The sequence below is a fragment of the Brachypodium distachyon genome, chromosome 2, assembly GCF_000005505.3.
Source record: "Brachypodium distachyon strain Bd21 chromosome 2, Brachypodium_distachyon_v3.0, whole genome shotgun sequence".
NCBI classification, from domain to species: Eukaryota; Viridiplantae; Streptophyta; class Magnoliopsida; order Poales; family Poaceae; genus Brachypodium; species Brachypodium distachyon.
This window is the reverse complement of record NC_016132.3, coordinates 51,408,612-51,434,566: the sequence shown is the minus strand read 5'-3', so window position 1 is coordinate 51,434,566 and position 25,955 is coordinate 51,408,612. Positions and strand designations below refer to the sequence as shown.

Sequence of the window (25,955 nt, the reverse complement as noted above, 5' to 3'; positions counted from 1 at the left end):
TACTAACTTACTACTAGTACAAAATGGGCGACACTTTTTATGTATCGGATGAGTATAATTCAGTGGACCAAATGATGGAAAACATGTTGTCTTTGCATTTCTTCGGAACCCTACACACCATCCATGATAGGCTGAAGACGAATGAGTTTGCAATACCAGCGGAACCCACCTAATCAGTTGCTCTGTTTACAGGATTACTGCCTCCATCCAAAAATAAAGCCATATTATGTTGCATTTTATAAAGAATTCGACCAAACAATATTTCAATGCTATACACTTTTTATGACTAAAACTGATATCATTGTATTCATATTCGAAAATATTTGCTTAGGGTTATACTCCTTACGTTAATCACAAGTTAGTTGAGTAATTTACGAAAATATTTGATGACGGAGGTAGTAGGGGATGTTTGGATCGTTACCAAAGCTGGCCTTACCAATAAATTGGTCATGCCCATGATTTTTGGTACTGTTTGGTCGGTTACCTATTTTGGCTCACCCTGCCAACCTCGGGCGCGCCCTCGTGTGTTTCTCGCCAACATGCGGGCGCGGCAACGGCACGGAAATCGTTCGCCAACAATTGGCGACCAAATCACGCACGAGTTTCTCCTCGATGTATAAAGCTGAGCTTCTCCTCGGACGATTTTCCTTCAGCCGCACACCACAAGGGTACAAGACGAAGATGGTTCAGATCCGTAGCCGTCACCGGCCGCGGAGGGAGCGAGCGCTGCTCCGGCGGCCAGCCGTCTACCTTTCTTCCTCATCTCTCCAAGGATTCAAGCCGCACGGATCGCTGCTCCGGCAGCCACCCGTCGACCTTTCTTCCCGGTCTCTCCAAGGATTCAGGCCCTGTTTGTTTGGGCTTCTACTTCAGCTTTTGGTGCTTTTAGCAATCTCAAAAGCACTTCTCCTGTTTACACATGAAGCTGAGAAGCACTTCCAGACGTGCTTTTGGTGCTTCTCAGCTTCAGCTTCATGTGTAATCGAGAAAAGTGATTTTGAGATCGCTAGAAACACCAAAATCTGAAGCATAAGCCCAAAGAAACAGGGTCTCAAGCTGCACTCCTGGGTCAGAGCTCAAGATTCCCCTCGGACACACCTTGCTCTCCTTTTCCTGTGGCGTGATTTGCTTGCTGATGGTTCTTTTAGGTTGGGATCTAGTTCAATGTCAGTCCTATTTGCTAGATCTGAAATATCTAGTACCAAATCGCTGATTATTCGTGTTCCTAGATCACATGTATGCCACTCCTTCAAGTAATACAGTACGGTGCTTGCTTGATTGATATATTTTCTTCGCCATTTGTCCTGATTGCAAGCACAATACAGTGAGTTCATTAGCATATGAACTTGATTTTGTATCATGGCTAGATGTGATGTCTAAATATTTACAAGCTAATGTATGGATCGATGTTCTGAAGTTCTAGCAGCACTTGTTTGCAGTGGTATTATTGAGCCAGTATGCATGTGTCTTATTTAATTTTGTTTTTTGTACTTGTGTGTGATATATGTCAGTCTAATATTGACTATGATGTTCAAATTCTTTAACTAAACCAATTTCCAAATATTTGGCAAGTTATTTGGCTTGAAACCAAATGGAAGCCAATGATTTTGTCAAAATTTTAACATTCATTGTGACTACAATCCAAACATCCACATCTTGCCAATATTTTGGTCATGCAAATATTTTGGTAGGGCTAAACCGGTCACAGTCCAAACAGGCCCGTAGTACCGTATCACTTTCTTCGCCAATACCACCGAGGCACCGACCACCCGGCGCAAGAAGCTCCCGTACCTCCTTCCCGACAGACCGCCTGGCCCCCTCCCATGCTCCGGAGTCCACACGGCCATGGCCTTCCTCAAAACCCTAAACCCTCTCTTCCGTAGGAATCTTGCCTTCCGGAACCCGAAGCCCCTCCTCTCCCCCAACCCCTTCCTGCCCCCCTCGCTCACCGCCGCCTGTCCCGCCCTCGCGCCCTTCGGCGCCGCCACACACCCACACGTCCTAGTCCGCTCCGGCGGAGCGCTGTTCCTCTCGTCCGCCCCATGGATGCTCTCGCAGCCCGCCTCGCCGCTCACCACCGCGGCTGCTGCTTTCCGCGCGAAGCTCCACAGGGCCTGCGCCATTGCCGGCGGGGGTGCGCAGGCTGTGGTGGAAGCCGTACGGTGGGAGCCAAGGCGGGTCTACAGCAGCGAGGCTGCGGGTGCGGGTGGAGGTGAGAGGTTTCTGAATCTGCCCAATTTGGTGTCGATCGGGCGCATGGTGTCGGGTCCGGTCATTGGATGGTTAGTGCTTACCTTCAGTTATCACTTATCAGTATGCTATCGGACCAGATGCATTAAGATATACTCAACCACCCCAGTTTGATGATTGGGCTTCCTTGACCAAAATGCAAATGCTAGTTTTCTAATAGTGTTTTGCTAGTACTGCAGTCAAGTAGCACTGTGTTCCTCGTTTTCATTGTTAGATCACGAATCCGAAGAGTGTGCAAACTTGAAGCCATAAGTTACCATAATCTTATATTTTTCCTTAGGCGTTCCTGTGCTTGTGCATAAACGCCCGTGAAATATTTTGGTTTCATGCATACTCATTGGATTAACAAGTAGTAATAAACGTTTTCATTTCTGTGCAAAACCTGCCAGTTAAGATTGTGTTCCTGTGCGTCTGATGATTCAGTATGAATCTGGTAGCCTAAATGGAAAGTGATATGTGCTGCTATGCACTAGTGAGGCTTTACGATTTTTTTTTTCAATTGTTTGGATTCAAGTTTAGTTTCTGGATGACTATATGACGTAATTACTTTTGAATTTCGTAGATTAAGGAATTAAGAATTCGGAATATTTGCATTTCAGGAGAGAGTTAGAAACTGTCAAGCCACAAATTGAGTCAGGACTCAGAATGGTAAATAGGATGTTGGAACCTGTTAGCTTTGTCAATAAGGTTATGGGGTTTTGGAGACGAAACATGTTAACCGATGGCTTAACCTTTGTTGATGTTCCCTTTGGTCATGTAAATACCTGTTTCGTTTAAAAAAAAACATTTCCAAAAAAATATGTAAATACCTGTTTGACAAGTCAACTTTGCCCCATGTCAGATAAAAGACACTGGAATGTGCTGCTCTTCTGTCTATGGAGACATTCCATAACAATAAATAAAGGGCTCAGACAAGAGTAAATCTGTTGTTTGTCCTTCACATTGGAATCAGCTACAATGCTGTATTGCTTATTACTCCAGTACAGTGTTTCAGTGTCAAATCTGAAGAATTGTCCAACTGTAGGCTTGTCATGCTTTACTTCAACACCGCCCCATCCTCTCGTTGGCTTTCGTGTTGTCTCACTTCATTTGCTGGAAGACTGAAAGTTTGCTCAATGTCAAATGAGCTATTTTTGGATGTTTTTACAATGAGTTCGAATCACTCGTCCAGTCGTCCTTGGGTCTTCTATGATGTCATAGCATGCTATTACTGTAAAAGATAGGATCGTCATGCTTGTGTTTTGCATCTGCTATTTAAATTGTGATTCTGGTTATTTTGGCTTGCCATGTTATGTTTAAGACTTACTGGTCTATGATTTTGCCTTTCTTTCTTGCGAACTGTTCTGGTTCTGACGAACTACATACACTACATAGGATGATTGTGAATGAATGGTATCTTCCTGCTTTCGGCACATTAGCTTTGTCAGGTGCAAGTGATTGGGTAAGGGTTACACTCTCTTAATATTGCTACAATAGTAACATTATATGTTGAAAACCTTACTCATCATTTGTTCTCTAACCATAGTTGGATGGGTTTTTAGCAAGAAAGATGGGCATCAATTCTGTGTTTGGATCATATCTGGACCCATTGGCTGACAAGGTTCAAATCAATATTTATATGCTTTATGTTTCTCCAGTAAATTGTATCTGATCTACAATATTTGTGATGTTGCTTAGGTGTTGATTTGCTCTGTTGCGGTAGCAATGGTTGAAAATGAGCTATTACATCGTGAGTAGATGAACATGTTCTCGCTTCATTTTCTTATCTTTGCTATCTAGAGATATTATGCATAGCTTGCTTGCATATCCATCCATCTATAATATCATTCCCAACTAGATATATTGGGTGATACTGAAAAAGTACGAAACTATTCAACAGCTTAATCTAAGTAAAAATACAATGATGGTTGATCTACCATACTTGCCGTTAACTGAATAAATTTACGAACCAATCAATGAAATCACACTTTTATTGTTTTACTTGAAGCGGGGCTTGTTGGCCTGGTGGTTGTAAGAGACTTGCTCCTGGTGGGTGGCGCTGTCTACAAACGAGCTTCCAGCCTTGGATGGAAGGTACTACCGTACTACTTACAAAAATTGAGGTATATTTGGAAGGTTTTAAATGAGATTCACTCCTTGGTTATCATGGTGCCAGTGGAACAGCTGGTCAGACTTTGTTAACCTAGATGCAATTCACCGTGAGAAGGTTGAACCTCTTTTCATTAGCAAGGTATGTCCCTGTTTTCTCACAGAACTTGATCATGTAGACCTATGTCGTTATATGTCAAAGCATGATACTAATCTTTTGAGTGCAGGTAAATACAGTGTTCCAGTTGATGTTGGTTGCTGGTGCACTCCTTCAGCCAGAATTTGGCACAGTGGAAACTCAGAATTATATTACATACTTGAGGTAATTATTTTTCAAAACTTCTGTCTGCCCTGGTTTTTGTATTTGGGGAATGGTGCTCTTTTATTTGTGTATGAAATTATCTTCCACTCCATACATTATACCAGGCAATCTACCGAAATATCTGCCATACATGAGAAGCACTCGTGTGTTATGATATCAACATTTGCTGTGTAAAGTTGATTATTTTTAGAAGCAAAATACCGAATCAACAAAACATTTGATGATTTGAATACCAGCAAGTGACGGTTGTTAAAAACTTGTAGCTAATAGTTATAGATAAAAATAATCTTATGCGTATTTCCTTGAAGTGTTTCATGGTTTTCTTGTAACTGCAGTTTGCTCGTAGCTACTACAACGGTGGCATCCACAGTAGGTTATGGTGTGAAATACTATCAGATAAGACCAAGGGCATGATGGCTGTTGTCTACTACATTTTCTTTTTCATGGCTGATTGTGCTGCTGCTGCTGATGAGATATCAGTGTCCCAGAATTACGGGAACTTGTGGTCTTCCTTTTTGCAAGACTGGACAGATCGCAACTCATGAATTCAGCATTTCAATGGCGTAGTATACCAAACATTTGAAGAAATTGAAGGAAGATCAGTTTTTTCAATGAAATCGGCAGATGTTTGTTACATTAGGACCTCTTCCCAGTAGCAGTTTAGTCTAGTTCCTTTTACTTGTAGTTTAGACACTGATTAGATTTTGAAGTTTTTGTACGACGTGTTGTGTATTTTTGGCTTGAGAGTGCTCATCAAGTTACTGAAAGGCAAGCCAGCTGGAACTGTGTTCCTTGCTTTGTCCAAAGACATCAGCTCTTTAACTCTTTTGCCCTACCGCTTCAAGTCGTATTTGGGAATAGTAACTGTTTTTGTTTACAGCTGGGAATAGTAACTGTTAGTTTTGTTTCGTAAAGGCTTTTGTCTGCTATGCTTGTTGACATCGATAACTGAATATCGGTTGCCTTTATTCTGCCATAGTACAGTGATGTAGTATTTCTCTGTTCCTAAATACTTGTCGTGGTTTTAGTGCAAAGTATTTAGGAACAGAATGAGTACTATTTTACTTTCAAATAAGTGTTGCCAGTTTCGTTATTTCTTGGAGGTTCTTTCGCAAGTCATGTTTGTTGGAGTTCGGGGCATGTTTTTTTCTCATATAATCCTTCGGACATGAGGTCGCCCTTAAACTCACCCGAGACATGGATCTTCTTGAATTAAGCAACGAAAAACGGCTGCATGGGCCGAAATATTAGTAGATATGTTCATATTTAGATAAATTTGAGTCACCTAATATGGGACGGAGTGAGTATTTTTTTTGAGAATTGCTGCATTTTTTCTTAGCGAAAGAAAAAAGGCTGCAATTTTTCAAAAGGCTGCAAATTGGATTTGTTCTTAAGCAGCCCGCTGTATTGGCCTGGCTGGCCCATACGGCCATACCAGCTTTTGTTCGGCCCAATACCTCGTGGGTTTATAATCTTCTCCCCTTCCAAGCTTTCCTCTCCTCTCGATCTCCAAACCCTAGCCCCCCTCGAGAGCCCCGCAGCAAGAGCTCTCGCCCCTTCCCCGCCTCCGCCGCAGCCACAAGATGGAAGTTGATAGAGCCCCCACTGCTGCTGCGCCTAGAGAATCCTCGTCCGCCGCGATGGCGGTGGACGCGGCGGGTGGCGTGGAGAAGCCGCGGTTCGACGCTCTGATGCCCAGCGAGATGAGCGGCGGGAGGCCACAGTACCGCAAGGTCCAGGTGCCCTCGCATCGCTTCGCACCGCTGAAGAAGGCGTGGCTGGAGATCTACACCCCTGTTTACGAGCACATGAAGGTCGACATCCGCATGAACTTGAAGGTCGGTAATCTGGCTCAAATTCCTCTCGGTTCTGCAATTAGACAGCCGTTCGTTTCGATTAGAGGCTATCACATTACCGTATCAGCCATTGCCAAGGATTTGAGTGGTTGGATAAATGATTGTTCGAATATGTATTCGAGCCAGTAATAGTTAGCATGACCTAATTAGTACCTTTTAATAATTGGTTGACGTTTGCTCGACGTCTGATTATGTACAAAGCTTATTTCAATTCATCATTCACCATAAAGCAAGTGATACGAAGTAGTCTTAATATTGGACAGCTGACCTGAATATTTAGCTTAGTTTTGTCTACATAGAGGGATATATCCATTTTAGATAGATACATGGGACTCGACTGGTTTGCCTTGCCTTGTGACTGGTCATTCCTGCGTGTTGAGCTCGCATGGATATGTGTATTTTGGCCCATGGTTTTGGTTGCGCGAGAGTATTGCACTGTGGAAAAATATCTTTTCATGTCTTAAATAAATGTTGAAGGCTTCAAGTTGTCTCACATTCCATTTTTCCTGTTTTGTCTTTCCCAGGCAAAAAGGGTGGAGCTTAAAACAAGACAAGATACTCCAGACGTGAGCAACCTTCAAAAATGCGCGGACTTCGTTCACGCTTTTATGCTTGGATTTGACATTGCAGATGCGGTTGCCTTGCTTCGTCTTGATGACCTGTATGTTGATTCCTTCGAGATCAAGGATGTGAAGACACTTCGAGGGGAGCATCTATCGCGTGCTATTGGCCGCTTATCAGGGAAAGGAGGCAAGACCAAATATGCCATTGAGAACTCTACGAGGACTCGCATAGTTATCGCTGATACGAAGATCCACATACTTGGATCCTTTGTTAACATCAAGGTCGCTCGGGATTCACTTTGCAGTCTTATCTTGGGTTCTCCTGCAGGCAAGGTCTATTCTAAGCTAAGGGCTGTATCTGCTAGGTTGGCAGAAAGGTATTAAATGAGTTTGGGTCGCATCATATAGCTGCAGTTTTGGCCTCGTATGTGTTGTATCGGCTGATTTGTGTGCCTGTGATATGAATGTTCTTGTTTGGAAGAACAACTTCAAAATGATTAAAGGTGGCAGTGATATTCCTTGCGTTTTGTTGCAGCCTTAATTGACAAACACCTATTATTGCTGTGTTTAATGTTTGATTCTACTGGCCGTATAAATTGTGATGATGATGCTGCTTCTTTTAGCCTGTATGTGTATATCCTTTTAAAAATCCGATTTGTTAGGATATTACCCTTAAGAATCTTCTTAGCCATGTCTCGTATTTCAGAAAGTTACGATTTGCTCGTGAGCAGAGACAATACCATATAATTATATTTGCATCACAAGGTGGAAAATGTTGAGCGTCGTAGAAAGTCTGAAAATTGGCGAATGGTGTTTTGTTGATGCCTGGCATCTTGTGCTTTTTCTCGGTGTTTTGCTGATGACTGACAAAATGTGATGTTCTTCCTCCAGCTTTCAGCCTAATGGTATATAGCTTTCACCAAAGGTATAGACTATTCCGTGATGCAGACCGTACTTTGCATAATAATGCGTCTAATCGTCTATGGCCAACCGGAGGGGTGCTTATGACCTGCGTGACACCCAGTTTTTGTTTTTGTTTTTGTTTTTGTTTTTGTTTTGAAAACGCCCCAGCATCAATTTCAACATAGAGAGCACAAAGGGAATAAAATTACAAGTACGCATTCCACAAACACGAACATGTGTCTTCCAACTGCTCGATGGTATCTGAGGATCCTGAACTTCCATCGCTGCCAACCAAAGGAAACGCCGTCGCCGGCCTAACACCCTTGGCCACCACTAGCAGATAGATCACGGAATAGGACGAAAAGCCTTCGCACAGAGGCAGAGCATACCATCACCGTTCATGATGTTCGAGATACCTTTGCGTCTGACGATGATGAATCCTTGCCTACCGGTGTTGAAGATTTCGGTGAAACTGTCGCATTGGCTGCCGAGGAAGAGACACCGTACCCCTATCATGGGCAAAGAACGTTGTAGGAGCAGTGAATCAACACCACCGATCACATCACCCTTTCTACCAGGTCTAGGAACCCATAACAAGGCCTCCAATAGTGGAGGTTGAGCAAAAAAACAAGGAGAGCGATGAAAGAACCTAGCCTCTCAATGATGCATGGTATGGATATAGACAACATCATCAGCAAGAGAGAGGAGGAGTGCCAAAATTTGAAGAGGAAAACATGCACTAGCCCAAATTCAGTTTGATTCATTATCAACACCCCCTGATCCGGAAGACACAGACCAGAAGCTAAGCAACATATTGTTTGCCAAGAAGAGAAAGGATGGAGAACAAATCTGCCAAACAAATCAAGGAACACAATCAGAGAAATTTATTGGTACGTAAAAGGAAAAGACTGAAGAAAACAGTGGGGATGGAGCCGAACAACACCAAACTCCACCATGGATACAAGAGGATGAAACTGGCATAGAAACCAATCTTACCATACTTCACCTTCTCGGTCGTGTTGTCATTTACACGATGCATGGCAGGAGAATCGTGTGGACAGGACAAGATGGAAGTATATCCAAGCTTTACTTTAACATATTTGTTTTGTAAACTTTCCTTCCGTGGTGGTTCTCGGCTGTGTTTGGCATTGAGGTGTATTGTGAATAATCCAGCTTTTCCAACAAATTTTTAGTTTTTGTTTGTTTGCTAACCAATATTTTTTCTTGTTCTTTTGTGTATTTTTGCACGGCAAATTATGAAATAAGTTCAGCACAGCACAATTCGTCTATGCCAAACCGAGCGGTTACATCGTTGCACGGCAAGTCTTCGCTTCCTCCGAAAAAAGAGCAAAGCACAGTAACAAGCAACATACTTGTTTGATCGGCTCGCTTTAGTCACTATGCTAGCAAAATGTAGTTCTTTTTTATCACTTTACTTGTGTTAACTCTAAGCATGCTAGTACAACACCACGTGATCAGTCAACATCAACAGCATGGCTCCCATGTAATGGCGTCTTTTTGCATATCGCTCCCGACCCATTTATTTGCCTTCCTCTTCATTTTACCCTTTTGAAAATAGCCACATAACTTTCCTCATGTATGATATAAGGACATCGAAATCATCGAAATTCTCGCCTTCCAGTCCCTAATTCCTCTTCTTCTTCTTTCTTTCTTCTCCTTCAAAATCGATAAGGAAAGATCAACGTCGATAACCACCATGATTGTCAAAGTCGAACTCTTCGGGTCATTGGTGGTTAAACCATAGATGATTCTGCTCATGGCCACCGGCAACGGGCAATTCTTGGTTAGGACAGCGTTGTGACCATCCGTGGCGGCATGACACTTAGGAGGCACACGAATGTAGGGAATGATGGAAGGAAGTTGGCGAAGAGTTCTCCAAAAATCTAAACTTGAAAGAGTTTGGGGCTGCACGAAAAAAAAAGAATTGGAACTATCGATCAAGTGGTCTTGGCTTTTGACTATGCTCGTTGGCCTGCATAGGCACTGAAATGTAAGTATAGTGGAAAGAAAATTGCATTTCGCGAGCAGAGAGACCAAAGCGAGCCGATAGAACAAAGTACAACGGCCGATGCTGCATTTTACTCCTTTCGCAAACGCTCGAACACCTTGACGGCAAAACCTCTCCGCCAATGCGTGCTCTCATCTGCCTCCGTCTCCGGAGCCGGCTGTATCTGCCCCTAAACCCGAAGCCCTTCTCCTCCTCCGGAACAGACGAGATCCCCACCGTCTACTCCTTTCTGCAGCCTTCCATCTTCGCACGGCGCCCCAAGCCCCAACCACCGCCGCCGCCACCTCCCGCCCCGAACCCACCCACCCCCAAAGCCCTACCCGTCGCAGACGCCGTCGCGCTCGAAGAAGGCATATTTGCCGCCGTCGCAGAGGACCGCTCGGATGACGCATGGCTCGCGTTCAAGTCCCTGGCCGCGGCCTCCCTCTCGCCGTCGCCTCCCGCCGCGGCGGCCCTCGTATCCCACCTCGTCGCCGAGAACCACCGCCTTGGCCTCAAGCGCGCCTTTGCCGCTGTCGTCTTCCTGCTCGAGAAGAGCCCTCATGCTTCTCCCCTTCCGGAGGCCGCGCTCGAAACTCTCTTCTGTTCGCTTGTCACAGCGGGATCTACTGCCCCGGCGCTGGCCCTCGCGCGTGCTCTTATCCGCTGCGGGCGTCGCCTCCCAGCTTTCTCCGCCTGGGGGCGTCAGTTAATAGATCTCACCCGCACTGACACGGATTCCTTTGCGGCCTTGTTGAAGGTGTTTGACGAAGCCTGCAGGCTCATGGTCGAGGAGAAGTCCCCGTCTGTGATAGCAGTGATGCGGCCTGACCTCGCCGCCTGCAATGCTGTTCTTGATGGATGCTGCCGCCGACTTGGTTCAATCACAGATGCTGAGAGGGTCTTGGAGATTATGTCAGCTATTGGGGTATCTCCAGACGTAGAGAGCTTTGGATGTCTTGCCTTCTTGTATGCTTGGAGGGACGTTCCAAGCCGGGTTGATGAGCTTGATAAATTGCTGGAAGCTCTAGGCTTCAGCAAGAAGATTTTTTTCAAGAATTTGGTGAGTGGGTATCTGAAATGTTGTAGCTTTGAGTCGGTTTCATCGATCATTCTCCGCACGCTGAAGGAGAGGAGAGTTAGGGATGGTAATGCATTTGATGATGAATGCTATACCGAGGTTGCACAGTGCTTTGTTGATAATGGAAGGATCAAGGAATTAGCTCAGTTAATCATCCAAGCACAAGAGATCGAGTTGACACAGCAATCGTTGGTAGTTGATGATTCTGTTGGGTTCGGAATTGTCAATGCTTGTGTTGGGCTTGGTCTATTAAGCAAGGCTCATAGCATACTCGATGAAATGACTGCTCAAGGAGCCTCTGTGGGTCTCGGTATATACTCCCCAATCTTGAAAGCATATTGCAAGGAGCAAAAGACTGCAGAGGCTGCACAGCTTGTGGCGGAGATTACTGCAGCAGGGCTACAGCTTGATGCTGGCAGTTATGATGCTCTTATTGATGCTTCAATGACAGCCCATGATTTCCAATCTGCATTTACTCTTTTCAAGGATATGAGAGAAGCGAGGGTACCAAACCTTAGAACAAGCTATCTCACTATAATGACAGGCTTGACAGAGAACAATCGGCCTGAGCTCATGGCATCATTCTTGGACTCTGTAGTTGATGACCCGAGAATAGAGATTGCTACACATGATTGGAACTCCATCATCCATGCCTTTTGCAAGGTTGGGAGGTTAGAGGATGCTCGAAGGACATACCGAAGGATGGTATTCCTGATATTTGAACCAAATAATCAGACATATCTTTCACTTATCAATGGGTATCTCTCGGCTGAGAAGTATTTTAATGTGCTCATACTATGGACGGAAGTGAGGAGAAAGGGGGCTAATTTTAACCACGAGCTGATTGATGCCTTTCTGTATGCTTTGGTCAAGGGTGGATTTTTTGATATGGCAATGCAGGTGATTGAGAAGGCACAAGAGTTGAAAATATTTGTGGATAAGTGGAGGCACAAGCAGGCATTCATGGAAACCCACAAGAAGCTAAAAGTGGCGAAGCTGAGAAAGCGTAACTTTAGGAAAATGGAAGCTTTAATCGCATTCAAGAACTGGGCTGGCCTTAATTCATAACATTTATATATGTTTCTGTGGGATGACATTGCAAAACCTTTTGGAAGCTGTAGCAAGCAACAAACTTCTGACATGAACATGTATATGCACTGTGGGATCATGATAAGTTCAAAACGAGGTTAGGAAAGCTGGTTTACTCGAAATGATGTTAAGAAACCTTCAGAGGTGACCATGTATATGCAATGCTGTGATCCTCTTATTTTGTTTCTAGTTCTAGGTATAGACGTTTCACTTTACTGGCTGACTTGACCTTGTACTAGTTTTTTTATTAGCCTGTTCTAACCTGAAAATTCTGTAAGATTCTTAAATTAGTGAATTACCAAGTTTCTTCGGAAATATGTATATGGAATATGCATAGTTTGTTGTGGTGATAAACAATATGATATTTCCGTACAGGTTTCTGTTCTTTTGATCCATTGAGCTATTCATTTATTGTTTTCACTTCCTGCTTACTGTTACATGCGACATGAGTTTTTTTTCCCTAGGGGGCTTTTGTTATCGAGCCTCCTTCCTAAAAATTGTTCACACCAAAAGTACAGACTGAGACTATTCGTGTGCAACTGGGAACTACTAGGTGTCTAAGTCCTACCTTGGTGTGAAACTACCAGAACTGGTAAAAACAACTTCACTCAAAACTGAAGATTATTCAGCCTTGGAGACACAAGAGTCCACAAAACAACACATTAAAACCTTGTCTGCTTCTAAAATTGAAGTCCAGTTGATACCAAGATATGTGAGGTTTATCCATGCTGAGAGTAGGATTTGTTGTTTTCAAAACCTCTAAAGATTGGGGTTGCTCTATAGGGCGTCTAGCAGGTTTGTGTAGTAAAAGGTTTATCCAGGCTGAGTGAGTAGGATTTGTATGCCAACTTTGGGTTGTAAAAGGTTTTTGAAACAGTAAAATGATACTACTCCATTCCTAAATACAAGACGTTCTAACTTTGTCGTAAGTCAAATTTCTATCAAGTTTAAGAAAAAACCACTAACATTACAATATCAAGTGTACTTCATTAAACTAACCTAGATTTGTAGATGTTGGTAGATTTTTCTATAAACTTGGTTAAATTTTAAAATGTTTGACTTATGAAAAAAGTAGAACATAGGAACTGTGGGAGCATCATGCAATTCCAAAAAAAAAAGAGCAAATTGTGCTTTAAAGATCACCCATACAGTATGAAATAAAAGGGAAATTTAGAATTTAAATAGCATCCATAACATAGCAAATCCAGCAGCAAACAGAAACGGTACGGTTACATAAGGCAGCGGATCAGCACGCTGCGGCACCAACTTAACATAGGTCTGGTTCTCGAACATTTATTTCAGGTTCTTTTATTATAAGCTGAAAGTTGCGAATAGCAAAGGAAACTTAACTACTTCCTTCGTCCCATATTAAGTGTCGCAACTTTGTCTAAATACGTATGTATCTACACACCAAAACGCGTCTAGATACGTGCGTATTTAAACAAAGTTGTGACATTTAATACGAGAATGAGGAAGTAAAATACTGTATGATGGTAACGGCAGGAGAAACGCAGGCCATCTGAGCTGATAATTCATCCACGCAGTCTGATGTGCTCCCACAAGCATTGCTTGCGCCTCCCCTGTGTTTTCTCCCTGTGCAAAAACAACAAGCCGTACGTCATCACCAAGATTACTAGAACCAGGCAAGAATTGGTCGAGTTTAACAGGATGAAGGTGGAAGATTACTACTACCTTGGGTACATTAGTTGAGGAATGGAGCGGTAGAGCCGCTGCTGCGGTAGAAGATGGGGTGGCTGTTGATGAGGGTCCTTTTGATGGTGGCGATGTTGTCAGCCATGAGAGCGACGGCCGTTTGCAGAGTCTTAGAAAACACGTCGTCTTGAGCATGCCTGACCAGGATCTGGAAGCCCACGGTGACAATAGTTTCCCCGTCATCGCCCAGGGGAGCCTGTCCTTGCAGGGCCGTCCCGCCAACAGGGAGGAGGGCTAAGCCGGTGGGGAAGAGGGGCAGCTCGCCCTCAGCCACATCCCCGGGGCCTATGATCCTGTTTATCAGCATGCTGTCCACGGGGGCGTACACGATGAAGGAACCCGACACGTCATACCAGCTGTTCTGCAGGATCATGAGGTTTCCCTTATCCCCCGTGGCTGCCTGCACAATGACAGATCGTAATTTACGATAGGAATAACGGTGACGAGTCTTAATTGGGAGAACTGAAATTAGTCGCTCCCTCCGTACCAAATTAAGATTTATATAAGAATATATAAAAATTCAAGTCAGTTATTTCGGAGCAGTACCTTGACATGCAAAATGGAGACGTTATCATTGGATCCTGTGCCTTTGCAGACAAGGTTTTCCTCCCTCACGGCACCGCCGCTCGCCAGCACATCCCACTGTGTGATGAGTATATAAAGCACAAAATGGCATTTGACATGAGTACCAGAAAAATGTACTACCACAGTACAATGTGTATGATGTGTGATTGGAGAAGGCCGAGTGGGTGAGTGTACCTTTGCGCGCAGCACGTTGTTCCTGAGCAGATCGAATGTGACCCTGAGTGGGATGGGCAGATGGAACGAGGCGCTGACAGACACGACGGAGGTGTTGCTGCCGTCGTCATTCCTCTTGTGCGCGACCTTGATGTCCTGTTCTGTACCAGAGCCACACAGGGTGGTCCATGCTCCCACAGGGAGGTTGGCCATGCTCCTGGCGTAGCTCACAACCAGGCTGTCTGCTAGCTTCATCAGGGTCTTCTTGCCCTTTGGGCACACTGAAATAAACACAACAAACAACCCATGGAGTGAGCTTGTTTAATTCTTCTGTAAGGAGATACTTCTAATTAGCTCGGTTACCATTTCTGCCTGAATAGTTAACGTTGACATCGAAGAGAGCTCTCATGCGGGCTGACTGCCGCGCCATGCTCTCCACCCAGCGCCTAGCTCCGAACATGAGCCCAGTCAGGCATGGCTGGTAGAGCTCGTGAAGGCCGGTGTCAACTACTCGAACGTGCTCTATGGCTGTCACCTGTCAACAAGATAGAAATTCCGAGCGAATTAATCAGCCATGCGGTAAGGTATACCGGTAACCATTCTATCATGATAGGAATTCTTTCTTGTTTGGGCCATATATACCTTGCAGCTGTTGGCCATTATGGGCTGGATCAGTACTCCTGATGGCATTTTGCAGCATTTGAAGGAGCTGCCACCACCGTCGTCCAGAGACATGTCAACAATGACCATTGCTCCACCTGGCAGCTCCCTGCAGCACCTCAGGAATGTGCATTTCCTAGACGGAACCAGTGGCGACGGGAACACCGTCTCAGTAGTCATCTATCGTTTTCAAGCAAAGAGAAGAAAAAACTGTGAGCTGAAGCAAACAAATTTCACCTCAGGATAGTGCTTTTGTTTTGTTTTCAGATATGAGGCCATTAATTGCAGTCACAGCAAAACATCTATGTCCTGAAATAAAGGCATACATACCAAGTGCATAGCCCCATCGTAGTTTCCTGAAATACTAGGCCAACTGTAGACCTTAATGGTTTTTGCACTGGACAAAATTCCCGGACAGAAAGATCCATAGCACTCCTGCAAAGTTATTGAACATTAGGATCAAATTGCGACTTAATTAAATAACATCAATCACATTAGCATTTTAATTAATTACTGTAGCATTTTTTGTTACGAGCAACTTACAGAATCCATGAGATACTCCACAACATTTTGGGGGTCCATCAAGACCACAGCTTCGGCACGAGTAGCCTCTGTCCTGAACCCTATTAGATTTGCCATGTTTGTTATATCACATTCTTGGGCGTAAGCCCCCTCGTTCAGTATTTCAAGTGAACCACCGTGGACAGGCAGCCATAGAGGGCCATTGGTGTTGATCAAACTGCCAAATTCACGCATTGCAATTTCAGCTAGTACAGCAATAATCAGTGTTTCGTTTTGTGCCGCAATGGCATCTTCTGCCGACATGCCAAACTGGAAGGAACTGCTTGAACTTCGCTGTATTCCAACATGCAGCCTCGAAAGCTGCCAATTGAAAAAAATACAACATTAATATAACTCGAGAATCTGGATGCAATCATCTGAAACAAAGGCAAAATATTAAACTCAAGAAGTCGAGATACAATCTTCATAAAACTTTCTAGCTTAGAGATACAAGCGTGATCAAGTGTTTCCCTCAAAAGGAAAAAAAATTTACTCAATTGTGCCAAATGTTTCTGTGCTTACTAAAATTTAACTGAAAACGCCAGAAGAACTTGTTTATATGCTGTTACCTGTTGCTTCAGAAACACATTCGTCTCCCTTAGCCTCTCCATCTCAGCATAGACCTGATGGTGTGATGGCGAACCAATGCAATTGGGGCAAAGTGCATTTCTATGAGCCTCCTTAAGCTTCCTGTTTTCAGCCGTTAGCTTGTTATTGTACACTATCAGGTCATAGTTCTCTTGTTTTCCCAGATCATTCTGCAATTTCCAAATGGAGAGATTTTTCCATGTCAGATCCTACTTTGCTACATAGATCAAGTATAACAGGGTATGTTTATACCTGAAGAAGTAAAGATATGACAGGGAAGCTATAATTGATGAATGCATATTTAATGGTGAGCTACACATGATGAGCAACTGTATCAGTGAGGTTTTGGAAGTGTTTTAGACCAGACCTTCGCTTTCGTTCTCTTGTTCTGAAACCAAAACTTCACTTGTTGCATTGAAAGACCTGTTGCCCCACTCAGGTGCCTCCTTTGACTGTCATCAGGGTGTGCACATATGCCAAAAAACCTGGAAGAAAAGGGTCAAATGATAAGAGCATTAAATTATTGAAATGGACTCAAAGAATGTGCAGGCGTTTACTCGTCTCCATTTTCACCGTTTATAGGTAGATCATTAACATAATCATCACAAAAGAAAGGAATAAACAGGGGATATGCACTATACAAATGTCACGGTATAAACTAGTACTGCCACAAATAGGTAAAATTTCATTTATTTTTCTGACTAAATATTTGCTGAGTCGCGTAAAGCGAGAGTGGTTAAAGTCAACAAAAAAAAATCGAGACAACTTTAGATACCCTTCTAATATCAGGTTCTGCTGGTAAGTGAGCCTCCGTAGCTTTTTCCTTCGTCGTGGGCGTTCAGGGTCGTCTTGGTCAGCAGAGGGTCCCCCATTTCCGTTGCTTGGCAGAATGCCCGAGTCTTGTTCCTCGTAGTACTCATTGCCCAAGGCCTGCTGCTCACTTTCGGACACCTGTCGCATGCAAATGATACTTTGGCTGTTAGATTTACTTCCATTTTAAATATTAGCAATACCTTCGAAAAATAATAAATAAAAGGCTAGCTTACTCCAGCAAGTTGACTCAATCTAGTACTATTTTAAGATACAATTTCTTTGATGGACTACCTCTGCCAAGCATAAAAACAGGAGTAGATACAATTTCTATATCTAGATATAGATTACACAGGCAGTTCTCACAAAAACAGAAAAGGTCTCACACACAACTGTTAGTAAACGCCTAGAGATAAACAACCTATTAACATGCAGGAGATAATAATCAATTGTACATAATAATTTACTTATCCAAACAGAGATCCTTAGTGAACTGGTTGCCAATTTTGGGATCCCAAAAATGGTGTCTGTAGGGCCTATGTAGAATTAAAAAAACATGAGAATGAATTCATTTCGGAATCCCAGAAAGGAATGTTGGGATATGACGCTGGCCTACTGGGAACTTTTAAAGAATGAATTAATTGTTGCCAAAATATAACACGGAAAAAAAATATCATGATCATATACTCAGATCTATGAGAAAATCGTGGAGTAAAACACAACAACAAGTGCTTCGAGGTAGTACTTCTACAAAGCTAAGCAGGATAATTCAAGAAGGGCCTGTATAAACAAATGAAACACCTAGCTAAAAAAAGGGAAAACTAAATATGCGATGATAGAACAAAGAAATTCCTTGCATAAAAAAACTGTACTCCCTCCGATCCATACTCTCTTCATGGATCGGAGGGAGTTTGTACCATCCCTGTTCATATTTTTGTTAGATCTATCATCTAACAACAAAACATGTTACAACTATTTGGGACAAGCAAAAAAGCAAATCAGGTACAGGGGTCTCCCCTTCCGACTTCGGTCAAAAAAACAAGCAAAAAAGCATGAAGAGAAAAAGACCAACTAGCTACGTATTAGTATTGGAGAAGGATTTCTTTACCAACGAGCGTCTCGTCCTACACCCACGAGAAGAAGAACAAGCCATCATCTCCATGTACGATGAGGCCGATAAATCAAAATTCAGAGTTTGCAAGCCCTCCTCAGTCCCCTCGCAAACAAAAAAGAACTAAAAGCTTTCACTCAATTGTTCTCTTCTGTTTTTCCCTTGTGTTTTGCTCTTCGCCCCTTCCCTTTGCCTCTATTTATAGCCATTGCCCTGTGGACCTCGCCGTGTCCTTTGTGCTGGATGGGCACACGCACACCGTTTTCTCGCGGAATTCAGAAACTAAGTAACGCTCGGTTTGACAGAGAGGGCAATTCGCTAATTAATGCATTGCTCCAAACGAAGGTAAAATATGGAGAATCTTCACGTAATTATTTTCTGTGCAGTGAAAATACATGCTTACTATAAGCACCAGCTGCATGAAAGTTAATTTAGTACAATCATTTGCTAGAACGCAATTAATGGGCGGATCCGAGTAATGAAAAGACGGGAATTAATTAAGCCTCTCAAAAAAAAAAAGAGAGAGAGAAGGGAATTAAACAGGGGAATGGGATTTTAGGCGTGCCGCTGAGTATTGCATACTATATATAAAGTCGAGGCATACAGATATGATTACTTCAGGCTCGAGCAAGCGTGCATTTGACCTCCAACGTTGTGAGATGTGTGAATGCTGACATGATTTTTTTAACAAAATCATGTAGTACTTCGTTGAAAGCAAATTGTTATAGACTAACGCTGACAATTATAATCAGGGTAATGATTAGCCCCGATTCAACTATAGAAATTGCTTCCGTATTTGCAATTGGAGATGTTCTACAGAAACCACACTTGGGTGGGAGTTGCATCTGTGGTAGTACATCTATAGGGGTTCAAATCCTTGTGCCCATGTTTACACTAACAACTAGCCTCTACGAGTGGCAGATTATTTGCCCATGCTCAATGCTATGTTAAGTCTTGTGTGTCACAAAAAAAAAAGCATTGTAAACATACCCAAAAAAAAGATTAAAAGGGTGATCATGCTGAGGTGCTAGAAATTTCCGAACTAACCAGATAAAGAAATAATCGGATGATTTGTGCCATAACATTGTTGGATCTGAATTTTGTTATTTATCGGAAATATTTATAACCCATTGATCAAGGAAAATTAATTAGATTGTGACTAATTATGTCACGCGTAAAAAATATCGATCGGATAAAATCTAGATTAATTCCTTTAGATTTGACTACAACGGTTGGAACGGAACCGATAACCGCCCTACCCCAAATTGCCAGTGGGCCGCGGCCTCGAGCACTCACCCAACACTAACTAAATCTTTAATAACTCTAGGGACGCTATTGCAGAAGGTCCATGGACCGTCCCATCCGCGTGCCTATGGTACCGATAAAAACTATCTTAGTATGTTGATTGCAAAAGGTTGTCGCGTTGGGCCATGATACTCATTTGACACCGGCACAATTTAATCAGTAAAGCGACAGGGGAAGGTTCGTGGGCCGTCCCATCCGATCCACGCGCCCATGGTATCAATCAAAACCACGTTAGTACGTCGATTGCAAAAGGTTGTCGCTTTGGGCCAGGATACTCATCCAACACTAGCTAACAATTGAATAACTCTAGTACAACAATTGCAGAAGGTTCGTGGGCCGTCCCATCCATGCGCCCATGGTACCGATCCAAACTAGGCATCCATTAGTGCGTCCATTGCAAAAGATTGCAGTGTTGGGCCGGCATACTCGCCCAACACTAGCTAAAAAATTAGTAACTCTATTAATAATAAAGCGATTTGCGGAAGGTTCACGGGCCGTTCTATCCGCTGGCCCATGTTACCTACCAAAAGTTTCTTAGTAGGTCGACTGCATCAGGTTGTCGGGCTGCACCATGAGAGAGCGCATGGGTTCTAACAAAATGTGGCTTCCATATGTCCCTTTTTTGCATCACAAACTTGGAATGTCAAATATATTTTAGCAACACTTTCAACATACATAATGTAACACCATTTCTCTTTTAAGGAAACATAGTTGTTTCTAAATCAGGAACCTAGCTTGAACATGAATTCTTTATTTAATGGTTAATCAAGTGGTTGCATTAATTAAAAATATTAGCAGCGTGATCAGCAGACAACAATTACATGACATTCACATTGATCACTCCTTTCCGATAATGAGAGCTTTATTGAAGCTAACAAGGCATCAACTCATCACTTGTAACAATGTTCAGCGACACTTTAATTTATACATTGTAGTACATCAACTATTATGTGAGATATTACAAGCAAACTTAATCAAACCAATCGTAGATACATGATACTTTCCATAAGCAAAGCATATTTCCCGCGCGCGTGTTAATTTGGACAAAACGCAGTATCAAACGAGTGCGTAGAACAAGGTCCCGATGACGAGCGCGGCCGTGCTGGCAATGCCATGAGTCCCCTTCGCGGCAGCAGCGGCGCCATTCGGCTCCGTGGGGCTGGGCGCGATCTCGATGCCGAAAGGCGGTGGCGGCGACGGTGGCGAGAACTGGCCGTTGGTGTCAGCAGGCGACGGCGCCAGCCCGGCCGCGTCGTGCGCGGAGGTGCCGTTGTTGGTGGCGGCACGGGGCCCCATGACGACGACCACGAGCTTCTCGCCGCGGTTGCAGCTGTCCTTGTTGCCGCTGATGAAGTAGAACGGGCCGGACTTGGTGAAGGTGAACACCGTGTTGCCGTCGTCGAACCTGTCAACCGGCGAGCCCGTGTCGCAGGCGTCGTACGACTTCTTGTCGACGATGAGCACCGAGTCGCTGCCCGGCTGGTACGTGAACGCTGCATGCATGCAGGACGACGGACGTAAACCCATGCACATTCATGCATCCATGCGCTTAACATAATCAGAAATTGTTCCAATGATTGCATGTTGTTTGGTCCCGAATTAATAAGTTCGTTGACAGCGGTGCGGTAAAATGTTAGCGCTAACGACTTCGTTAGTGCTAATTCGGGTGCTGATATGATTAGTCCGGTAATCATGCATGTTGTAGGTATATTAAAAAACAAAAGAAAATAAATGCTGCATATTTATGTTCGGTTGCGTGCATTAAATTAAAAAGATATCGTGCGGTGGAGGAATTGAAAACGGCCATCGTCATTCTATCCTGTCAAAATGTCGTCTAGCCATCGAAAATTTGAACGGTGGCGTAGGATTCTTTTCTGGGCAACGAAGCTTCGTGGAAACCCCACCGGCCAACTGCCAACTGCCAACTGCTTGTATTTGTCAGTATGCAGGGAGATAAAGAGCGATGACACACAAGGATATGGCTGGATTTGTATCATGTTCATCATCGCTGTGGCTAGCTAGCATACGTGATCGTGCTAAGTCAGAATGAGAGCCGTTACAGGATGATTATCAATAAACGCGTTCACATGAGTGGACCATTTGACTACAGAACACGTGAACGGAGCATATCATATTTAGTATTGGCAATAAATTGCGAAAACATATCCAACTCAGATGTCAAAATTTAATAAATTACGCAACGTGTACAGGCGCGCGCCGATTAAATGTGTAATCTGGTGGATGCATGCATATCTTGCTACGCTATATATGTATATTAAATATACGGAATAAATGTAGTGGATGAGCGAGCAGGCATGACGCAATTCCATCCATAGCTTGGCTCTTTTCGGACGGAAAAATGGACTGATATCTTATATTCGTAAATGCTGTGGCTTGTATAGTACTAATGCAGAGAGAGCACCTTCCTCGGATACACAGGGCATTATTATTCGATTGAACATTTAATAACATAGGCAATCGACGCAGATATCATCAGTAAATACTGTGGATTCAAGGAGGGGTAGGCGGCTAGCAATGAACTTGCCTATGGCGTCACCGACGCGGAACCGGGTGTGCTCCGCCCACGTGTTGTAGGCGCCAACGTTATTGGCGCCGGGCACGCGCCACTCGCCCGTGCCCCCGGCCTTGAACACGAACGCGGACGCGGTCGACGCCCACGCCAGCATGACCACACACGCCACAGCAATAATGCGCCGCATCCCCTGTGCCATAATGATCTCGCTCAGGAATTAATCCAAGATGTACTCGCGTTCCGGCTAGTTTGTGGTATTGTTCTTGGTTGTGTTTGCTGAGGCTCGATCACGGTTGTCTGGCCGATTTATATCGAGACGGTCATCACGCACGTATATATACCAGCTAGCAGCACGCGGAGGTTAAAGTGCCCGATCGCAGATAGTTCTTTTCGTGAAAGGTTGTGGAACGTGACCAGTGAGAAGAGGTATATTTGCGCGCTTTGTTGCATGATGTGAACGTCGCTTTTTTCTTTTCGCGCCCGCCCGCTGGGAAGCTATACTTTGCTTCCTACGTGTTGAGGAATATGCATCGCTTGCGAGATTGGCCACGCCCGGCATCAGCCTAACAGGCCAGGCTATGGGTTTTTACCTAGAGCATCCTGTGGGCTAGTTATGGGCCGGATTTTGACGGCCTGTAAAGACCGCTGGTAGCAAGGTCTTATGGGCCGCAGTTTTTCTGTACTGATGTGATTTCATTTAGTGGGCCCATTTCTGATTTCCCCACGGACGAGAATACGCGAGAGCGAGCTAGGGTTGCGTTCGGCCCGCCGTAGTACGAGCCAGGGCCCAAGCCGGGGCCCGGGGGTGTTTGGTTCCGCCGTGCCGACGATCGGGCGGCCTATGGCAAGAAAACAGCCCTCCACCTCCTGTGTTGTAACATCGGACTGAAATCATAATTTCGAGGTGTTCGATCTTTACAGTAAAATCTCTCGCTTGCAATAAAATTTTAGCATATATACTAACATTTCTTTTCACCACTTGCCCAAACATATAAAGAAGTCCGAACATCTCAAACATATCTATGCATCAACTTTTTTTATGCATACAACAGATCCCAATGCCAATAGTTGTAACAAATTGCAGAGAAAATGTGTAGCCACATATCCAATGTGAAGGAAAAACAAACATATACTTCGTCCGTCCCTAAATAACTGGCGTGTCACGTCACTTATTTTGGGACGGAGAGAGTATATTTAGCAAATCAAAAACAACTTTGCAGCATGATTACAATATTTGTAGTGGATTGTAAGAATCATCACAACATGTTACCTGTGTACGCAGCAAAATTAATGTACGCAACGTGGTAACATATCGAAACAACATATGTAACCTAAAAAATTCCAAATTCACCAACGTTCAGAAAAAATGAAGGCAACTGCCCTTGACTATTTAGGCCAGGCGGCAGCGAACTTGGCTCACCGAAAATCAAGCGGAGACGGATCTAGCAACCTTGAACTCATTCCCGACGGTCCCAACGTCATGTGGAGCTCGACATGATGGGGAAAGTCTCCGTTCCAAGCTCCACCATGAGATCGTCTAAGGCAGAGAACAAGAGAGATGCAAGGTAAAGCCAAATCGAATGGAAGAGTGGAGGAGGAGATAATAGAGCATAAAGAGGAGGAAGATGAGAGAAGGAGTTGGAAGAGCGGCGCGTGAGGAAGAAGAGTCGCAAGAACCGAGAGAAGCTGATGCGGTCCTAAAACGGGGGGGGGGGGGGGGGGGAGAGAGAGAGAGAGATATGCATCGATTGAAGCACATGGTCAATCAGATAGATGGATCGGTCGTGTGATAGAAAATGTTTTATCTTATATTAAATCATTTGTGGATTGTCTGTTGTGAACAAACAGAAGAAAGGCTATGCGCTACAGTCGTCTGGCAAATAACCGTCAGAGTTATCAATTGTGGTTACCGAGTAAAAAACTTGAAATACCCCTGGAATGATGAGTACACATTTAATGAAAATGACCACATTTAGCTCTACTTGATCGTTTGTAGGGCCAATTTATGTACCATATTAATGATAATTTGGCGAGTTTGAGAATTTTAGTTGGTGTGCCATATTTTTTGGGATAATTTAGCGCTTAGTTATGTTAAGGTCACCATTAGGGCCATCAAATGCTTCGGTTGTTGCCCCAAATACTATTGAACTTTAAAATTTTGCTAATTTTATATATAAAATATGTTTTTGTTCCGATTTTGGCCGGTCCAAAAAATTAACCATTCTTGACATTTTGGTAGGCTATGCCCACATTTTTATTAGTTTTCAGCCAATTTTTTGATAAAGTGTCCACCAATACACGTTTTCGGGCCGTTGTTTGCTGGTAAAAAAAATCACCGTTCTAGACGTTTTTCTGGGCTATAGCACACGACTTTCAGACGGTTTTCCGATAATGTGATCTCGGTATACGTCTTCGAGCCGTTTTCGTAGGTTGGAAAAGAAATCTTTTTTAACCGTTTTCGTGAGCTCTAGCCAACGTTTTTGGGTTTTTCAATACCGTGATTTGATACACGTTTTTATCCGTTTTTGCCTGGTCGAAAAAAATCACCGATTTGGTCATTCTTGTGGGCCTTTCATGTTTGGGGCTGATTTTTCAATATTTGTGACCACTGGCACACATTTTCAGACTTTTTTTTACTATCGAAAAAACACCGTTCCGGCCGTTTTCGTTGGCCCGCTTTTTAGAGTTTTCACTTGATTTTCCGTTATCATGGCCCCGTTACATACTTTCAGGCCGTTTTTGGCGGTAAAAAATTTAACATTTTGTTTGATATCGTTGGCTATATATCCCACAGTTTTCCTTAAATTCCTTTCTGCTAATGTAATTTGGCGTGGACACGTCATATGTAGACCGGCATGTTAACTTTAAGTTTGTGACCAGCAACCAACGACTAAGATATGAATTTTAATTCTAGACACATAGCTAATATCTCATGAAACGATCAATTAATCAATCAGATGCAAATGTTCATCGATCAATCGGGTCATGCTTTAAACTTTGATTGTTAATTACTACATGAAAACCTGATACAAAGTACTAAATTACAGTATGACTGAACTTCTAGGTGTAGTGGGGTTGGTTAATTTTAGTTTTCTAGGTTTATTAGGTTGATTAACTTTGACTTCCTAACGACTAACCATGATCATGCATGATCCAAACTTACCTGAGTTTATTAGTCTACTATCACATTAAACACAACATGACGACTTTTATAAATGTTCAACCCATATATCCTAAAATAAGTTCTAGTTGCTTATACGGATATAATTACGTACAGGTGGCACACACAAAAAAAATCATGGTTTTAGAGTGTTGTAACTTGTAGTTTATACACTTTAGGCCATGTTTGGTACTAGTAGACTTTTTGGGGGTGTTTCCTAAGGTATTATCCACTCCAAAATGAAAAAACACTAGAAACCGCAAATGCTTGTTTGGTGCCAAGGGTTTAGCGGGAATCATCCCTAGTCTTTCCCCACAAAACACTTCATTTTGGGGTTTTTAAGAGTTTTGGGTGCTCGAATATCAAAACACTAGTACTGAAAAAATATTCTAACACTAAACAAGGCCATAGTAGTTTAGAACCAAGGTGTATATGCTAGTTAATTTTCAATGTCAGCGTTGACTTTATGTTCTTTTTGCGGGTCTTTATGTTGACTCGAATATTAGAAATAGGTTAATTCTGGGGGGGGGGGGGGGGTTTCTTGAAGGAAAGTGATCTGCAAATCGATAAATCAGGAAATCTTCAAAGTAATAACTTGTACTCCGTATTTACGACG

At 43.4% G+C, this 25,955-nt stretch overlaps 5 protein-coding genes across 5 annotated transcripts; 3 read left to right on the top strand and 2 right to left on the bottom strand.

Annotated features, from left to right (window-relative positions):
* The first annotated feature begins 1,751 nt into the window (after positions 1 to 1,751).
* Positions 1,752 to 5,574, top strand: LOC100828271 (CDP-diacylglycerol--glycerol-3-phosphate 3-phosphatidyltransferase 1, chloroplastic). The gene is made up of 8 exons (XM_003564328.4): positions 1,752 to 2,282; positions 3,625 to 3,691; positions 3,776 to 3,850; positions 3,928 to 3,979; positions 4,238 to 4,323; positions 4,406 to 4,480; positions 4,566 to 4,660; positions 4,996 to 5,574. The coding sequence occupies exons 1-8, from the start codon at positions 1,846 to 1,848 to the stop codon at positions 5,072 to 5,074; spliced, it is 966 nt and encodes a 321-aa protein (XP_003564376.1). The 5' UTR covers positions 1,752 to 1,845; the 3' UTR covers positions 5,075 to 5,574.
* A 568-nt stretch (positions 5,575 to 6,142) lies between these two features.
* On the top strand, positions 6,143 to 7,664 carry LOC100830709 (RNA-binding protein pno1). The gene is made up of 2 exons (XM_003564336.4): positions 6,143 to 6,498; positions 7,041 to 7,664. Exons 1-2 carry the CDS (start codon positions 6,244 to 6,246, stop codon positions 7,461 to 7,463), a joined length of 678 nt encoding a protein of 225 aa, XP_003564384.1. The 5' UTR covers positions 6,143 to 6,243; the 3' UTR covers positions 7,464 to 7,664.
* A 2,388-nt stretch (positions 7,665 to 10,052) lies between these two features.
* On the top strand, positions 10,053 to 12,540 carry LOC100829469 (pentatricopeptide repeat-containing protein At1g69290). Its single transcript, XM_003564332.4, has one exon. It carries the CDS (start codon positions 10,133 to 10,135, stop codon positions 12,137 to 12,139), a length of 2,007 nt encoding a protein of 668 aa, XP_003564380.1. The 5' UTR covers positions 10,053 to 10,132; the 3' UTR covers positions 12,140 to 12,540.
* Positions 12,541 to 13,313: 773 nt separating this feature from the next.
* Positions 13,314 to 17,380, bottom strand: LOC100825407 (homeobox-leucine zipper protein TF1). Its single transcript, XM_024458857.1, has 12 exons — positions 17,196 to 17,380; positions 16,788 to 16,905; positions 16,673 to 16,732; positions 16,402 to 16,590; positions 15,815 to 16,153; positions 15,602 to 15,706; positions 15,254 to 15,451; positions 14,975 to 15,146; positions 14,633 to 14,892; positions 14,420 to 14,515; positions 13,850 to 14,273; positions 13,314 to 13,753 (listed from the first exon to the last, which is right to left on the bottom strand). Exons 1-11 carry the CDS (start codon positions 17,378 to 17,380, stop codon positions 13,863 to 13,865), a joined length of 2,133 nt encoding a protein of 710 aa, XP_024314625.1. The 3' UTR covers positions 13,314 to 13,753; positions 13,850 to 13,862.
* Positions 17,381 to 20,490: 3,110 nt separating this feature from the next.
* On the bottom strand, positions 20,491 to 22,496 carry LOC100829778 (early nodulin-like protein 1). The gene is made up of 2 exons (XM_014898944.2): positions 22,192 to 22,496; positions 20,491 to 21,139 (listed from the first exon to the last, which is right to left on the bottom strand). Exons 1-2 carry the CDS (start codon positions 22,376 to 22,378, stop codon positions 20,703 to 20,705), a joined length of 624 nt encoding a protein of 207 aa, XP_014754430.1. The 5' UTR covers positions 22,379 to 22,496; the 3' UTR covers positions 20,491 to 20,702.
* Between the last annotated feature and the right edge of the window lie 3,459 nt (positions 22,497 to 25,955).

Coding starts and splice junctions, on each gene's coding strand:
- LOC100830709 (XM_003564336.4), top strand. CDS start 6,244: ATGGAAGTTGATAGAGCCCCCACTGCTGCTGCGCCTAGAGAATCCTCG. Junction 6,499..7,040: donor ACATCCGCATGAACTTGAAG/GTCGGTAATCTG, acceptor TGTCTTTCCCAG/GCAAAAAGGGTGGAGCTTAA.
- LOC100829469 (XM_003564332.4), top strand. CDS start 10,133: ATGCGTGCTCTCATCTGCCTCCGTCTCCGGAGCCGGCTGTATCTGCCC.
- LOC100828271 (XM_003564328.4), top strand. CDS start 1,846: ATGGCCTTCCTCAAAACCCTAAACCCTCTCTTCCGTAGGAATCTTGCC. Junction 3,692..3,775: donor TGTCAGGTGCAAGTGATTGG/GTAAGGGTTACA, acceptor CTCTAACCATAG/TTGGATGGGTTTTTAGCAAG. Junction 4,661..4,995: donor AATTATATTACATACTTGAG/GTAATTATTTTT, acceptor TTGTAACTGCAG/TTTGCTCGTAGCTACTACAA.
- LOC100829778 (XM_014898944.2), bottom strand. CDS start 22,378: ATGGCACAGGGGATGCGGCGCATTATTGCTGTGGCGTGTGTGGTCATG. Junction 21,140..22,191: donor CCGCGTCGGTGACGCCATAG/GCAAGTTCATTG, acceptor GCATGCATGCAG/CGTTCACGTACCAGCCGGGC.
- LOC100825407 (XM_024458857.1), bottom strand. CDS start 17,380: ATGCGACAGGTGTCCGAAAGTGAGCAGCAGGCCTTGGGCAATGAGTAC. Junction 16,733..16,787: donor ACAAGAGAACGAAAGCGAAG/GTCTGGTCTAAA, acceptor CATCATGTGTAG/CTCACCATTAAATATGCATT. Junction 14,274..14,419: donor TCTCCATTTTGCATGTCAAG/GTACTGCTCCGA, acceptor GTCATTGTGCAG/GCAGCCACGGGGGATAAGGG.